Source organism: Chaetomium tenue, assembly GCF_020726465.1.
Source record: "Chaetomium tenue strain MPI-SDFR-AT-0079 chromosome Unknown F5144scaffold_3, whole genome shotgun sequence".
NCBI classification, from domain to species: domain Eukaryota; kingdom Fungi; phylum Ascomycota; class Sordariomycetes; order Sordariales; family Chaetomiaceae; genus Chaetomium; species Chaetomium tenue.
The window spans coordinates 1,844,753-1,860,312 of NW_027117331.1; the positions used below are offsets into that span (position 1 = coordinate 1,844,753).

General features: G+C 57.2%; 4 protein-coding genes across 4 annotated transcripts; 2 read left to right on the forward strand and 2 right to left on the reverse strand.

Annotated features, from left to right (window-relative positions):
- The first annotated feature begins 3,552 nt into the window (after nt 1-3,552).
- F5144DRAFT_567199 (YjeF-related protein N-terminus-domain-containing protein) lies at nt 3,553-6,728 on the forward strand. The gene is made up of 4 exons (XM_066788583.1): nt 3,553-3,948; nt 4,023-5,182; nt 5,273-6,610; nt 6,665-6,728. The coding sequence occupies exons 1-3, from the start codon at nt 3,831-3,833 to the stop codon at nt 6,296-6,298; spliced, it is 2,304 nt and encodes a 767-aa protein (XP_066644642.1). The 5' UTR covers nt 3,553-3,830; the 3' UTR covers nt 6,299-6,610; nt 6,665-6,728.
- Nucleotides 6,729-7,154: 426 nt separating this feature from the next.
- Nucleotides 7,155-8,210, forward strand: F5144DRAFT_567201 (uncharacterized protein). Its single transcript, XM_066788584.1, has 4 exons — nt 7,155-7,440; nt 7,535-7,614; nt 7,738-7,803; nt 7,876-8,210. Exons 1-4 carry the CDS (start codon nt 7,360-7,362, stop codon nt 7,934-7,936), a joined length of 288 nt encoding a protein of 95 aa, XP_066644643.1. The 5' UTR covers nt 7,155-7,359; the 3' UTR covers nt 7,937-8,210.
- Nucleotides 8,211-8,440: 230 nt separating this feature from the next.
- Nucleotides 8,441-12,874, reverse strand: F5144DRAFT_487891 (retinal pigment epithelial membrane protein-domain-containing protein; the record flags this gene model as incomplete). Its single annotated transcript, XM_066785632.1, has 4 exons — nt 8,441-10,099; nt 10,191-10,346; nt 10,695-10,800; nt 11,403-12,874. 4 exons carry the CDS (start codon nt 12,872-12,874, stop codon nt 8,441-8,443), a joined length of 3,393 nt encoding a protein of 1,130 aa, XP_066644644.1.
- Nucleotides 12,875-13,816: 942 nt separating this feature from the next.
- On the reverse strand, nt 13,817-15,485 carry F5144DRAFT_628413 (serine hydrolase-domain-containing protein). Its single transcript, XM_066792335.1, has 3 exons — nt 15,337-15,485; nt 15,154-15,266; nt 13,817-15,095 (listed from the first exon to the last, which is right to left on the reverse strand). The coding sequence occupies exons 1-3, from the start codon at nt 15,360-15,362 to the stop codon at nt 14,227-14,229; spliced, it is 1,008 nt and encodes a 335-aa protein (XP_066644645.1). The 5' UTR covers nt 15,363-15,485; the 3' UTR covers nt 13,817-14,226.
- Between the last annotated feature and the right edge of the window lie 75 nt (nt 15,486-15,560).

Here is a 15,560-nt window from a genome sequence, read left to right on the forward strand (position 1 = left end):
ACTCGGGTTAGGGTATAACCACCTGCTCGCTAGCGAGTAGTGTCTGGCATAATGGCGCGCGCGCACAGACTCCCCGCGTTGGAGAATTTGTGGGGAGCTCCAAACGCGATTTTCCCCTGTTTGACGCGACGACACTTTGTGCTTTCGAGGTCCATTCCCTAGGCAACCCGCACTACCTAATTCGGCCGATTGCTCGCTCCAGCGGCCACCACTCTGTATGACCGGAATCTCTGGCCTTACCCTCCGCCGAGCAGTCCTTCCCCTCAATAGGAACCTCGCCTGCCGTGCGAACCAAGCAAATGTGCACACCGTCGGATTGAGTGCCGCTGTACATCCGCGCCCAATGTTCTCGAGGGCACTCGAGGCCAACAAGGCCGCCCCGGCCAAACAGCCGCTTGCCCAGCAGCTATTCCCTTCCAGCAGCCCGTCGCCCGCGCCTGGGAAGCGCGTCGAGAACACCATTGACGGCATGTTCACCAAGAAACCGCACGCGCTAGCCGCCAATGGCCCTTCGAGACACACCACAACCACGAAGCCGCTTCAAAGTCATCCGCTAAATGTTCCGCCGTCCGGCCCCCGCAAGGCCAACGGAAAGTCGCTCGCATCGCTTTACGGAAGGTCAGACTCGTTCAAGGAGGAGCCTGAGGTAGTCGATCTCCGAGATGGTACCCCTCAATACACAAACAATACTGCACAAACAAACAGCATAGAGTTGTCCTTTGTCCTAGACGAGGCCGACTTGAGCAACGACGAAGATCTTGACCTAGACTTTCAATCCACGACCGCCCTCCCTGCAATCCCATCTCATCAGCACCAGGCCACGGCCGAGAACCGCGACGCACACCCCCCAGCGAGCAATACAAGCGCGCTTTCTTGGCCAGATTCCTCTCCTTCACACCTCCGGCCCCCACCTCCGCGGACCGCTGCCCTTCCTCCGCAAAATTCAAGCAAGCGGGCCTCTCCAGGCGAAGACGGCGATCGGGCGCTCTCGGCGCCAAAAAAGACAAGACGGGAGCTACCCAGGGAATGGAACACGCTAGAGGCACTCGGGAATACGTACGGCGTTGCTGCCGTGACACCAGCTCCTAAAAAGAAGGGGGAGCCGTGGAATACCAGTACTAGCGCTGTCAAGGAACAGAAAAAACAGCTGAAAGCACAACTAAAAGAATCCGGGAAAGGGGAGGCCTCTGTGGGTGACATGCAAGAGGCCGTCAAGTCGCACACCGTCAAAGCCAAGACTTCGGCTATCACGCTCAGCAATGAACAGCGCCATGTCAAGACTCTTGTTGTGGATAAGGGCCAAAGCGTGTTTTTCACCGGTCCCGCCGGTACCGGCAAGTCGGTGCTCATGCGGGCCATCATTCAGGAACTCAAGAGGAAGCATTCGAAAGACCCCGAGCGGATCGCGGTCACAGCCTCTACCGGCCTAGCCGCCTGCAACATTGGCGGTATGACTTTACACAGCTTTTCAGGCATCGGTCTTGGTAAAGAAGACACCAATACGCTGGTAAAAAAGATCAGGCGAAACCCCAAGGCCAAGACTCGGTGGCTTAAGACAAAAACTCTCATCATCGATGAAATCTCCATGGTTGACGGGGAGCTTTTCGACAAGCTGTCCCAAATTGGCAGGATCATCCGGAACAACGGGCGGCCCTGGGGCGGCATCCAGCTCGTCATCACTGGCGACTTCTTCCAGCTTCCGCCTGTCCCAGAGGGCGGCAAGCAGAGGGAGTCCAAGTTTGCATTCGATGCTGCAACATGGAGCATGTCGATCGACCATACGATTGGGTTGACGGAAGTTTTCCGTCAGCGAGATCCCGGTATGTCAAACCCCCCAAAGTGAGCGGTCACGGTTCAGGTTCTGACACTTTGTAGATTTCGCTGCCATGCTCAACGAGATGCGCCTAGGGAAGATCAGCGACCACACTGTCCAGAGCTTCCAAGCCCTCAAGCGGCCATTAGTTTTTAATGATGGACTCGAGGTGACGGAACTGTGAGTAAAATCTACACGACGCATGATTACAATGTGCTGACCGCGCCCACTTAGGTTCCCAACCAGGAACGAAGTTGAGTCCTCGAATCAAAGGCGTTTGAAAGCCTTGAGTGGAAAGTCGCACCGCTACGATGCGAAGGATACGGGCGATGACAAAGTCCGGGACAGGCTCTTAGCCAACATGATGGCGCCTCCCACTATCGAATTGAAGAAGGGCGCCCAAGTCATGTTGATAAAAAACATGGACGAGACGCTCGTGAACGGTTCGCTGGGGACCGTGGTGGGGTTCGAGTCGGAGGCTACTTTCGAAATGAAAGGCGGCGAAGACGAGGACGACGACGATACAGAAACGAAGAGGCGAGCCCGGGTGTTCGCCAACGCTCTCGCGCAAGCCGCCAAGGGCGGCGACAACACCGAATATCCCGTGGTGGCCTTCCACGCCGTCGACGGCACGCAGCGACGTATCCTCTGCGTAGCCGAAGACTGGAAGGTGGAGCTCCCGACCGGCGAGGTACAGGCGTCACGCAGGCAGCTCCCCTTGATCCTGGCGTGGGCGCTGTCGATCCACAAAGCCCAGGGGCAGACCCTGGAGCGCGTCAAGGTCGATCTCGGCAAGGTGTTTGAGAAGGGGCAGGCCTACGTCGCGCTCAGTCGCGCGACGTCAAAGGAGGGCCTCCAGGTGCTCAACTTCCAGAAGACAAGGGTGATGGCGCACTCCCGCGTGGTCGAATTCTACGACAAGCTCTATAGCGTTGAGGTGGCGCTCCAGAAGAAAGCGGCTGGGTTGATTACGAATTATACGGTCAAAAAGCCGACATCCGCTGGCGCCTCTTCCCGGAACCCCGTCAACCTATCTGGCGATGACAAAGAGGAGGATATGGAGTTGTATGCCTAAGGAGGAGTGTGGTTGTGTGGTAGCATGGTGGCGCAGAGTTATCGGGGATCGCATCATACAGTGTGGCGGGTATTGTACTTGGCGTCGGGAGGCGCAAGGCGGTTAGTCGTTTAGAGTCTTATTTTCTTTCTCTAAGTTACATTGGGATGGCGACAGGCAGCGTTAACTACCCTACTCACTGGCATATGGGGGAGGGGCTGGTGGGAGAAAGGGAGAAAGGCGAGAAGAATAAGCTCGCAAGTCATTCAAGCATGAATGAAATTTATCCAAATGCCTGCTGGTTTTACATGTATGAGTAGATGCATAGCCTTCCTGGATCGGGAGTTGAGTATGATAGTGAAAGGTTCTTGAACTGGAAAAAGCGAGAGCAGGTTTGCTTGAGCCCACATATGGTTGGCGTACATTGTATCTAAACACACCTCCGCTGCAGCTGCGGTTTACTCAAAGAAAGAGATCCAATCCGCCATCCGTCAACAACAAAAAAAAAAAAAAAAAAAAAGATTCCATCCTAGAGATGCAAGGTACCGTCCATGCGGTGAAGTTGTGTGTAACCCCTCTGTGCGTGTGCCCCGCAAACCCCTACCCGCATATTCCGGGCCGGTTCTTGGCGCAGCCCACATTGCAGATCTGGGCGCTCTGTGCAAAGATGTATCGATAAGTAAAAGGTTAGGGTGCCCTGGGAAGTATGCAGACGGAAGACAAGCAAGCACGACCACCCTCAATCTCCCATCGTGCCTGGCAAAATAACCTCGAAAATACGCTGCGAAGTGCGCTCGGACCGTTCATCAAGCATATAGTACAGCTTCTGCCCCGACAGCAGGCCTGAGTGCGAATTCCGCCACTACAACAAAGTTTCCGACTGAGCACGCGAATCCGTCGATTCCTGCTCAGAGACAGCCCAAGCAGCATTCAGCTCCCGAAACACCCCTCGATCCTGTCGCCATGGCGTCGCAATTTATTGGCCTTCAGATGGTGGTGACGGTGCGAGGCACTCCGCCAGTGCTCCTCAAAGGCACCGTCAGTGCTGTTGAAGCTGGCACTGGCCTAACCCTCAGCAACGGTGAGTGCACGCAGCCAGGAGTTCCCGCCCGCCGCTCTTCTAAATAGTCCGCGAACTAACCCGCCTTTGCATAGTCTGGATCCTCAATACCAACGAGTGGAAACCGCGCCTTACCATCCCTTCGGAGGACATCGTCGATCTTTCTGAGGTCGGTGCCAACCCTACGCCGCCCGTCGCCGCCTCTGTCGCCCAGCCAAATATACCACCCGTCGCCCCTCCTCCTGTTGTCCAGCAGGCCGCCCCGCAACCGGCATTTGTCGACCCCGCGATTGTGGCCATGGGGAAGCCTCCGGCTGCTATATCATCGACTCGCGCGCCCGAGCCCCATCCGTTGCCTAATACGAGCGAGAAGCGGGACCCAGGGCACGTCATTATCCCCTCGGTGCCAGTTGCGAGTACATCCAGGGAGGTCACGCCCACAAACTTGGTCGCTGCGTCTCTAAAGGCACTGAAGCTTGACGCTCCCACCGTGCCCGTACCTATACCCGTACCCGCCGAATCGGCCGAGGAGGGGGCTGCCGAAGCCGCCCTAGACTACGGCGAGACGGCTGGCCAGAAGAAAAAGCGACGACAGAGGAAGCCGGGGAATGCAAAGACGGTATCACAACACGACTACGAAGCTTCGCCGGCGGCTACGGCTGCGCCAAAAACTGCCGGGAAAGGAAAGGGTTGGAGGCAGACGCCTATATTGCAGAGCACGGCATCTTTCCAACCATTCAACTCACTCAAACGGAACCGCAAGGGCCCGCAGGCTGTCGACAACGGGTGGGCCTCCGAAGACGTTACTGACGTCCAGGAGATGGGCGAATTCGATTTCGAAAGCAGCTTAGCGAAATTTGACAAGCAGAACCTGTTTGAGCAAATGAGGAAGGATGACCAGGTAGACGAGGCCGACCGCCTGGTGTCCCACAACAGGGTACCCCGTCCAAAACCAGGGACTGCGGGCGGCAAGAATTTGCACTACTCGGAAAGCGTGCTGGATACGCCTATGACAATCCTGAAGGCACCGAAGGAGAGGCCAGCATCAAAGGAGACGCCCAACGACTTTTGGAACAGCGAAGCCGATGACGGGATCCATCGTGGCGAGCGGTTAAGTGGTCGGGACCAGGGCATGGGCAGCAGGCAAAGCTCGCGGCGCGGGGAAGGCAAAGGCGCGGCAGGTCGGCGGTCACAATCACGCAAAGCCCAAGAGATGGCGAGGACAGGATCAGGGCCGAGCAGAGTCAACGCGGGTGTAAGCCACTACCGCACCCAATCTCTCAAGGGGAGTCGGCCGAGTAGCCGACTGTCGTCGCGCACTGCGACCGCTGACAAGAGGAAGCAGCTCCCGACGCCTGCCGCGCCGCAAAGCCTCTACGTACTACCATCGAACCGGCGAATCGAAACCGTCTCGGCGCTGCAAATGTTCAACCTCGAGAACATTGCGCACAACGAGATCGGGTTAACGGAGGAGATGATGACGGAAAACGCCGGCCGGGGCCTTGCCGAGGTGACGCTGACCGCCCTCTCAGACCCGGCCATCAAGGTACGGCACGCCGGCAGCGTCGATCCAGCCACGGGCGCCCCCCCACCACAGACCGTCGTCGTGTTGGCGGGGAATAACAAGTCGGGCAGCCGGGCCATCGCGGCGGCGCGGCACCTTCGCAATAAGGGGATTAACGTTCTCGTGTGCGTGGTCGGTCTCGAGCGTGGCGAGCGCGACCTCCTCGAGGACGTGCAGCAGCAGGTCCGGCTGTACCGCAACCTCGGCGGGCGCGTGTTCGCCAAGAGCGACTTCTTCGAGCACATCCGCAAGATCAGCATCCCCATGCTGACCATCGACACGCCGCGGGCGTCGCTCAGCAGCCTGGCCAACCCGGCGCCCGTCATGCTCATCATCGACGCCCTCCTGGGGCTGGCCATCTCGTTCGGCGAGCTGCGCAACGGCGACCAGGCCACCGTCTACGAGCTGATCGAGTGGGCCAACCGCAACGAGGCCTTCGTCCTCGCCGTCGACGTGCCCTCGGGCGTCGACCCCTCCTCGGGTAAAGTCAGCGTCGTCGACGGCAACCGCCTCTACGTGAAGCCCCGCTACGTCGTCGCCGTCGGCGCCCCGAAACGCGGCCTGCTCGAGGCCTTGATCGCCGCCGACGACGACGACGGCGATACCGTCCTGGCGGGCGAGGCCCCCGTGCCGGATGACGGCGTGCTGGAGTGGAAGCTGTTCTTGGTGGATATGGGCTTGGGGCAGGCGGTGTGGAAGAAGGCGGGGACCAAGATGAGGAAGGGGGTCGATTTTGGCGAGCGCTGGGTCCTGGAGATGAGGTATCGTGGGATACCGAGTGGGGAGGGGGAGGAGGAGGCCCTTTGATGGGTTGTCCTCTTGGGCGGTGGGATGAGGTGGGGTGGTGGTGAGGGCCCTGAGGGGAGGGTGGTTCTCTTTTTTCTTTTTATGTTTGGAGCGGTGGGTGTGACGGCAAACAGGCATGGATCTTACGGCATATTGCATTTGGGCGGTGGCATTCTTTTTCTTTTTTGGTTGGGCTGATATCAAGCATGGCGTTGTTACGTGGTTTACGATGGCGGCGGTAGCATAGGTGCCATAGCGCGCTGGAGGGGTTTCCAAACAGTCAAGCACTACAACTTGTATGACATGCTATGACCAATTTATGTTGTGATCAAGGTACTTTACTCGGACCCTAGGTGCAAAATGATTTCCAAACTGATATGATTACAGAGCTGAACCTATTTTCTGTTTTCTGATGACAATGCTTGACATTGACTAGGAAAAAGTAGCTGTGGCCAAATCCTCGATTTTTGTAATTGAAAACTTAGAATACCTAATACCTTACATGCACCTCGTCCCGCATCAAGCCCTCAACCCCCCCCCGGCAGCCAGCTGCTCGGAAGATTTATTTTTTATTTTATCACTTTCTTCCAAAACCGCGATGGTGAAGTGAAGCCTGCGTGCTGAGTGAAGTCCCCCTCAATACAGTTGTCTCGAGCCCATTTGGACTAGACTCATCCACTAGGTTATATGTGCTCACTAGACCAGTTCCGTTCTAGTTACAACCGGCCTTTGCAGCTTCGGAGCTAGGCGTGCATATCTTGCCCAGGGACGGCGGCGGTTCCCCCGAAAGTCGCCGAGCGCCGTGAGCTCCGGGCGGCGGCACAGAACGGGCCGTGCTTCGGCTTGTTTCCGAGTCTCTCTCGGCCAGTTCCAGGAGGCCCACACCAGTCCGTGAGCAGGATGGCTACCAGTAAAGGATTGATTGAAACTGCATGTTGTAATGCTTCATTACTTGAATATAAACATCTCCCTAGGAATATAGATCCAAGCATCCAAGTCAAGCACCCAAGTCCAACACTCTCAGCATCAGTCCGAAGTCGACAGGCAATCCTACACCTACGTCAACCAGCACTCCGTCCATCATGCAGATCAAGACCCTTCTCGTGGCCGCCATGGCCGGACTTGTTGCGGCCCAAGACGTCAGCAAGATTCCTGCTTGTGCGGTGAGTATTTTGTTTTGTTGCCAACAAACTTGAATCATGAGGAACCGTTTCGGGCATGGAGCTGACTGGAGCCGGGTGATTGAAACGAATCAAGGTCAACTGCATCATGGACACAAACCCCCTCAGTGGGTGCCAGGCCTACCCAGTTCTCGACTTTCCCTGCCTTTGCCTCACGTATGTACAAGAAACCTAAGTTCCTGAACCCCTCCCCCACCTCCCATGATTGAAATTGTGCCTTCATGCACTTGGCCTTCAGTCATCGACTAACCACAATCTGAATTTCACTTTGAATTATAGTGGGGAAGAGTACAACACCGCGATTGCCACTTGCATCGTCAACGCCTGCACTGACTTTAACGACGTGTACGTGGTCTACCCCCCTTCCCCCGACGGCGGTTGGGTTGGTAACGGTGACTAACCAATATGAACTTTTAGGCTTGCCATGATCCAGTGGAAGACTGACACCTGCGCGCTCTACGGCGTGAAGTGGCCCTAAAGGGGATGGGAGATGGGAACATTGAAATGGGGTGAGCGGCTTGTGTGTTTGCCACCCAGATAAGTAGCCTAGTTCTTGGACCGATGGTGTCTGGTGACCCTGGTCTGGTCCCGAAAATACCACAGATTTTGCTCTGGGAGATCAAATGTCCGTTTTTTGTTCTGAAAGAAATTGTGGGGGAGTGCCAGTGCTCCTTAATGACACGAGATCAAATCTTGGTACCCGGGCAGGGTTTGACTGGATCGAATGGGGAGGTGCTGCCCGTTCAATCAACCTACCTAGGTAGGGACCGACATCTAAGTTCCTTCCATATTGAGTGCCGACCCGCCACTGGCTGCATTACCTTATGCGTAACACGCTTGCACGATTTGCAGAGATACGAAGGCTGTCACACATTCTTCAATCGAATTGTTCGTCAACAGAAAAGGCAACTGCCAACACCGTGTTTATTACTCATGTCTCTAACTGCCCGCCCCCTTCCTCGAGAGGGTCCATTCTTCATCATCATGACGCCGCAACATGGCGACCGTGAAGCCCAAGGGCCACAGCAAACTCGCACTCGGCTCGCCCCAGCTCTGTCATGGTCCTGGCGTCCAGACACAGCAGATAACTGGTCCTGTTGACGCCGTCGAGCACGACGCTGAGCAGGACACCGTCGTCCTCATCCGGCGCCACCGCCCCGTCCATACCCCCACCGGCGGCGGCTGTCGCGGGGCGCGGGACGAAGATAGCCTCGCCGGGCGTGTGGCCGCGCGGCCCCTCCCACTGGAGCAGCTCGCGCGTCTCGGTGTCGATCTTGGCGATGGCGTCGAAGAGGGTGCTGTACACGCGGCTGACGAGGAAGTAGCCGTACCGGTGCTTCCGACAGCGGTAGTGCGGGTTGATGACGGGCATGTCGCCGGCGTGCGGCGACGGTATCTCCAGGACGGTCTCGGGTGTGGGCAGGCTGGTGGCGTTCCCGCCGCCACCGCCGCCGCCGCCGCTGCTACTGCTACCCGTGGTGAAATCCTTCTTGCGAAGGCGGTACCGTACGAGGCGCGGGAAGGACTTGTGCGCTTGTTGGCCGTCGGTCCAAAACTCGGTGGCCTTGCCGTTGCGGTCGAGGATCACGTCGTAGTAGTAGCCATCGACGATATACCGGTTCGGGTAGTCGGTCACTTCGCAAAAGATATCCCCATCGTCATCCTCGAAGGCATTGACGGTATGGAAGAAGAAGCCGGCCGGCGACGCGAACTCGGCTACAACGCCCTTGCCGTGGTGCCGGTCGACGACGAACCACCGGCACGTCTCGGCCGGGTCGAAGGGCTTCAGTGAATCGTGTAGGTTGCCCTCCCAGACGATCCTCCCCCCCTTCCACTGGTAGTGCGCTACAGGTACGCACAGGACGACGTAGTTACGCGTTAAGAAGAAGCTGTGAATGAAGGCCGCCTTGTACGAGATGGTCGCTAGTATGTCGGTTTTCCCTGTGGCGGCGCTGACCTGAAAGATACGGTACATGGGCTGCTTGCCGAGCTCTAGGTTGTAGTTGATATAGTCACCCGTTTCGGGGTCGAGCTTCCCGTGGGCGCCCCCGAGCGGCCCTTTGAGGTCCGGGTGGAACTTGGAGTGCTTCGGGAAGTCGACGGGGTCCATGGTCTTGGGGTCTATCTCGCACATGACCCCTGCATCTGTTCCGATGACGATGCTGGCAGCTCGATGGCCTTGGACGTCGACAGCGGGCTGGGGCGGACGCTTGAACTGAGGCAGGTCCACGTTCACAGTTACGCCAATGTTGTATAGAGTCGGCCGCCGGTCGAAGACGCTCATGAACTTGCTGAACAGGCCAACGCACGGATCGGTTCGTTGTGCAAACGATATGGACCGTAACGTGCCCGCGGCTTTGATGTCAGCCGTGACCTTTTCGGACTGACGGCGAGACGAATAATACACACGCACCGTCGGCTCGCCTGCGGCACCGGCGCTGCCGTCTTCAGCCACAATGTCGAAACGGTGGGTGTGGGCGAGCCCGTCGAACCAATGCGAGGTGTAAAACGTGCCCGACTTGGTGTCCTCGACCTTGCACTGGCCGGGACCGGTGCGGTAGAGAGAGCCGGCGGCCCATGCCGGGATATTGCCGCTGACCTTGAGCTCGATGGGGCCGCGGTGCTCGGTCAGGCCGTCGAACTAGACGGCAAGTGATCCACGGTCAGTTGGGCACCCAACGTGAAGGCCGTGAAGTGATGGCACCGTCGGCCGAGGGATGAGGAGGGCGTACACCGGCTTCATTGGGCCACTCGTGGAATGCCTGCTGCTCCATGTTTCTGTAGGCCGCCTTCGAGGATGCGGCCTCGTCGGCGGGGGTCAACCTGGTGGTCGTTCCCTGTGGGACGCACGGTGAGCCCATTCTGTGGTTTGACAAGACGTTGTGGTTCTAGCTGTGCTCTAGCGGCAAAAGGGGGCACTTGTCAAGGTGCTGAGAGATCCGAGAGGGGGGATGCCGTTTGTAATGGGCTGCTGTGTTCCTTGAATTCTCCCAGCTTCCACGCTGCCATCAAATGCCACAGACACCAACGGCCCGCCAAGAGTGGGATGGGATTCGGATTGAGGCAACGCCGCCGACGTAGCGGTGCCACCGGCATCGGCCAGTTCTCTCCGGAGTGCTGAGGTCGGTAGGTGTCTAGTAACTTCCCGGTCACGACACTAGTGGTGTGATGCATGCACTGTAGTCAGTATATGCCCGTATACATCGTATGCTGGCATATCAGACCTTGCAGAGCACACACCTCCATCTGCTTGGCATATGCAGGATTTGTGCACCTGTCCGGGCTATCCCCGAGCGGGGGCGGGTGTTGGGGGCCATGATCATGCGTGGGAGGGTTGCCGAGCTACCTAGTGTCCCGGGCCGGCTGCCGGGCTGCTCCGCAAACGTGGCCGGTTAGCTGCAAGCGGCACCAACCCCCGACCAATAGCTACATGTTCCAGGAAGGTATGCCAATATTGACAAGGCTCTACGAAGTACATACCTGGCAGGTGTTGCAACCTGGACTGTGGAACCCCCCCACCGCTGGTTTTGATCAGGAAGGTCGTAAAGAGCTGCAAGCTCACTGACATTGGAAGGATCAGGAATACATTCGGTGCTTGGGTGCAATGCTACGTACAGCGCTTTCCGGCAGCTCTAGAACCTTTTGCTCCTCAACCGGGGCTTCTGCTGTGTCAATCCATACCGCAATCCTGCATCGTACCGTCTTTCTACCCCTGAGCAACCGACTCGCCAAGGAGACGGTCCCCAACATTGAACACCACGGTTGAGGCTTCCAGTCACTTTGCAGAAACACAAGAAACAAACACGCTGACCCCGGAGCTGAACTTGGTGTGACGTTGCATTCCTCCCCATCTCGAATCCTCCACGTGGCATGAACCGTCCGGTGGCTCGACGGGGTTACACTACCTAGGTACCTAGAGAGTTTGGGTCTAACATGGGGGTCACCATAGTTTTCGAATTCCCTTTGCTAATGCCCAGAGCTGGGCGCGCGTATGCGCCGTCTTCGCCAACATCGAGGTTCCCCCACCCCTGGGACAATCATGCCCTGCCCCTGGAGCCATCCCGGACGGATCGTGGCATCCATCCCCCTCACACTGATTTGCCGAAAGAAAGCGGGAGAATTGGAGGAGGGCATAGTCCAGCCGAACCAGCGACAGCACGGTTTCGAGGGACTCGGTCGACGAATTGATGCAAGTACCGCCGTCCCCGTCATGATTTTTGTCCCGAGAGAGATCCGGTGTCGAAGAGTCAGGACCGCCGTCGTTCTCGGCCCCACACACTGCCGAGTATTGGATGTTATGGATGGATAAGTTGTGCTTGACCAGGTCGGCAGCGGTGTCAACAGCACCTAGGACAGTCGCGCGCGTCAACATCCGTTTGTACCTCTCCTGTCGGCTGGGTAGTCCAGACAGGCCGGCGGCGTCTCGCATCACCGCCGCCGTCTTGTAGCCCAGCTCTTCGATGTTGGCAAGGACGATGGACAGCTCCCGCTTGTCTGCCCGGGCCGTGACGTCCAGTGCTCTGCTCTGGAACACGTTGTTCATTTCGTTGCAGAGCCTCATCGTGTCAAAGAAGTCTCCACTCATCGTCGAGTCTCCGTTGTCCCTGAGGGCCCCAGTCCCGTCCAGAGCCGGGCCGGCCCTCCAAAAGTCTCCGTAGTCTCTCCCGTCACTCGATTCCCCCGTCGATGGCGTTGTCCCGGGGCCAATATTGTGTGGCCGTTCTAGCCGCCCCAACTCCAACCCAGGGCGTTCGTTGCAAGACGAGTCTGGGATATGGAGATGCAGATGCTCCGGCGTCATAACCTCTGGCATCTCCAAGACGAAATCGTCCCCAAGCTGGACAAATCCAGGGCTCATGGAGACCTGGATTTCGCCGCCACAAGGGCTGTCAAGGAGAGGGTTAAAGTCGCTTCGCCCCGTAGTTCCATTGCCACCTGCAGTGAGCCATGGCAGTTGCCCGAGAGGCGTTTCCTTGGATGATGCGGAGCCAACATGGTGAGAGTGGATATATGGCGTTTCGTAATGCCCGGCTGCCGATGGCCGACGATGACCAGCAACATGCTGCCTTGTTCTTGAAGCCCAATCGCGTCTCTGCCCGTAAGAATGCGGACTCGTGATCGTACATGTAGACGCCGAGATTCCGGTCCCAGGCACGTGGGGCTCGAGGGTTTGCGGGGAGAGTGTCTTGGGGGCCTGATGGAGGTGAGTCGGCTTGGCTTTCCGCGGCCGCCCAGTTTTGTTTTTCAGCGAGAAGAGGCACGTCCGGTGGCTCACCCGGCATGCCTGGCAGGCGCCCTGCGGCCCGGGTCCTTCTTGGGGCGCCTCGCAGCGGATTTTGCGTTTGTGGCACTCCTCGCAGGCGAGTCGGAAGTCGGACGGCCCGGGCGGCCAGTCTCGCAAGTCGGAATCGGCCATTCGTTTGAATCGTTTCGGGTTGGCAACATGAAGAGTGGTACCTAAATCAAGGTGCTGTCGTGATACATGTAATGTGTCCATGGACCCGCCTTCCCCCCCCCCCCCCCTTCAGAGGTTCAGACGACGGCACCGAGCTCCAATAAGGGCTGGGGGCCGCGCCGCTTTCTACTGATTAAGTGGATTATTTCCATGAAGAACTGATCATGTTACATTGTAACATGTTCAATGTTGTTGAGCCGCCCCGAGATTATACCGTTGCCTGTCTGTTGGATCATGGACCGGTCACCGGTGACCCAAATCAGCGCCTACTGCAGGAGGGCCAGGGTTCATGAACGTGAATTTGGGGGCCAAAATCATTGTTTGGAGAGTCTTCAGTTTAACAGTTACGATTTAACTACCTTATTGAGCGCGGACTCCGATGCCCGGGCACTCAGCGAAACGAACACGGGCCACGCCTACACGACTCGGGGGCTCTGAAGGAGCGGTACAAGTGACAAGTGTTAACTGGAAGTGTCTGCATCATGTCGTTGGATTTCGCCCCTGCCAGGCACGTGGCCTTCCGGCCCGGCGTCGCATCAGTGGCATCACCGCATGGGGATGATGCCAGACATTGATTGGGGCGTCAGCAAGAGCCCAGGCAATAACTTGACAAGGGCCACAAGGCTGAACCTAGCTTTGCCTTTAGAATAGGCAAGTCGCCCATATCTGGATGGGAGAAAATAGAAATGCGACCCCCGACCCCCTGTGCTATTATGTAGGACACAGCGTACTAGTGCAGTCACCATCCAGCGATGCTACCTACCTACCTGTAGGTATCCCACTGTGAGTCTCGGATAGAGCGGGATTAAGTGTTGAACTCCGGGGATCATTACATGTATGTAGTCGATGACGGCCAGCAACAATCATTGGACAAGAAGCGGTTGGGTGACGGTCCGAAGTACACTCCTTATGTTGCTACATCCGAGTAGTATTATTGAGTACCATTGATCTCGGTACCAGGGATATATGATCCCATCTCTTATTCTTTGCGGCCTTGGCGTGCTTGGCAGGATTGAATCTAACTCTATTTTAGTCACCATGAGCTGCCATCATTTGTTGAATCCCAACGGCTTTCAATCCTTCTTCGGCCAGTTTTCGCGGCTGGGTGAAAACCCCATTGGATATAAACTGCCCGAAGCAGGGAGGGCTTGTTCAAAGTGATTTCAAACACTTCCCGATCTCTTGGGGCACCCGGCGCACCATGAATGAACCGAGTTCAATGGAAAATTGAAATCCCACAACCATCATATTGCAGACACTGCACGAGACTTGGATCCATCCATGTAACCTCCACACTCCAGTGAACAGAGCTTTCACATCAACTGCCCCTTTTGCATGGCCCATTCAACCGCCCTTGCAATGACGTTCAGGGTCGACGGCGCCGTTGGGATGCGGTGCGCGCCGTCAAAGTAGACCAGCTTCGTCTTCTTCTTGTCGCACAACCGCACCGCCAGCTCGCTGTGCCGCATGAGCGGGTCGTTCTGGGCAATGACGTGGACCGTCGGGATGGGCACCCGCGCCTTGACCGTCAGTGGGTGCATCAGCCGTGGGAAGTCCTCGGGCTTGCCGTTTTCCGGCCACGAGTATGTCGACGCGTCTGCCTCCCCCGACACGTGGCGGGACGCCTCGTCGATCAGATCAACTAGCTCCTCCACGAGAGCCTTCTTCCTCCCCGGGAGCAAAAGGAGGGCGCGGTGCTTCGGCGCCGTCTTGCGCTTACTGCTGCTGACATCTGGTGTCGGTGGTGTCGCTGGTGTGGTCTGGTGGGTGCCGTTTCCCTCCCCAGTTTCCGTCTTGTGTTCGTCGTCGTTGTCCCCGTCGTTGTGCTCTTCGCCCTCGGCGTCAACTTCACCGGTCGATCTCACTCCGTTGTGAGATGCCTTGTAGTATCCACTGTACTTGACGACCTTGTCGTGGTTGAACTTCGAGTCCGGGGATATGACCAGGTTCGCGCAGAACAACAGCGCAAAACGGAAGGGGCATGGCAAATCCGGGCTGTGCAGCTCGCGATGCAAGAGGAAGGATAACGCCAGTGAGGCTCCCTGGCTGAAGCCGATGACGCCGTCGAAAGGCCCCTCCTCCTTGATCGTTTCGGTTATGGTGTCGTGCGCCTCCTGGCACTGGGGCGACGACAGGCCCTCATACCAGCAATAGTAGGGGCCCTTGACAAAATCGGGGAGATCTAAAGAGTGCTCCTCATCAGCAATGCTAGGGATTCCCAACGTGGCGTGGCGTCTTACCTCGTGCCCGCGCGCTTGGGACGCCGCCGTTAATGTACACATATTCGTGCGTCGGTCCGAGAATGCCGCTCAAGATTTGGAGTTGTTTCTCAAAGATAAAACCCGAGGTCCCCCTGCAGAATGAGCAGACTGTTAGAGAAAATGTCCCATCTCCCTCCTCCAGTTGTAGGGATTTCTTCTCACCAAGGATGAAGGCAAAGTATCTTCATGTTTGCAGCGACAAGTTGCCTTGAATTATCTAGAGATTTCCCACCGTAGCGTTAAGTAAGGCTTGCGAAGGAAGTAAGGGCAACGATGGCTCAGGTGGGTGGTTAATACATGCACGAAGCACGTACCTACGTACGTATCTGACGCCAGGCATCCAAGATCACCAGCGCAGAGTACACGTACAATACGGTATGGACCGA

Bases quoted from the DNA above. Each gene is read 5' to 3' on its own strand.
- F5144DRAFT_567199 (XM_066788583.1), top strand. From the start codon at position 3,831: ATGGCGTCGCAATTTATTGGCCTTCAGATGGTGGTGACGGTGCGAGGC. The intron at 3,949-4,022 runs GTGAGTGCACGC...GCCTTTGCATAG, and splicing joins TGGCCTAACCCTCAGCAACG to TCTGGATCCTCAATACCAAC. The intron at 5,183-5,272 runs GTAAGCCACTAC...AAGAGGAAGCAG, and splicing joins CGAGCAGAGTCAACGCGGGT to CTCCCGACGCCTGCCGCGCC.
- F5144DRAFT_567201 (XM_066788584.1), top strand. From the start codon at position 7,360: ATGCAGATCAAGACCCTTCTCGTGGCCGCCATGGCCGGACTTGTTGCG. The intron at 7,615-7,737 runs GTATGTACAAGA...TTTGAATTATAG, and splicing joins TTTCCCTGCCTTTGCCTCAC to TGGGGAAGAGTACAACACCG. The intron at 7,804-7,875 runs GTACGTGGTCTA...ATGAACTTTTAG, and splicing joins TGCACTGACTTTAACGACGT to GCTTGCCATGATCCAGTGGA.
- F5144DRAFT_628413 (XM_066792335.1), bottom strand. From the start codon at position 15,362: ATGAAGATACTTTGCCTTCATCCTTG. The intron at 15,267-15,336 runs GTGAGAAGAAAT...CTCATTCTGCAG, and splicing joins ATACTTTGCCTTCATCCTTG to GGGGACCTCGGGTTTTATCT. The intron at 15,096-15,153 runs GTAAGACGCCAC...AGCACTCTTTAG, and splicing joins CCCAAGCGCGCGGGCACGAG to ATCTCCCCGATTTTGTCAAG.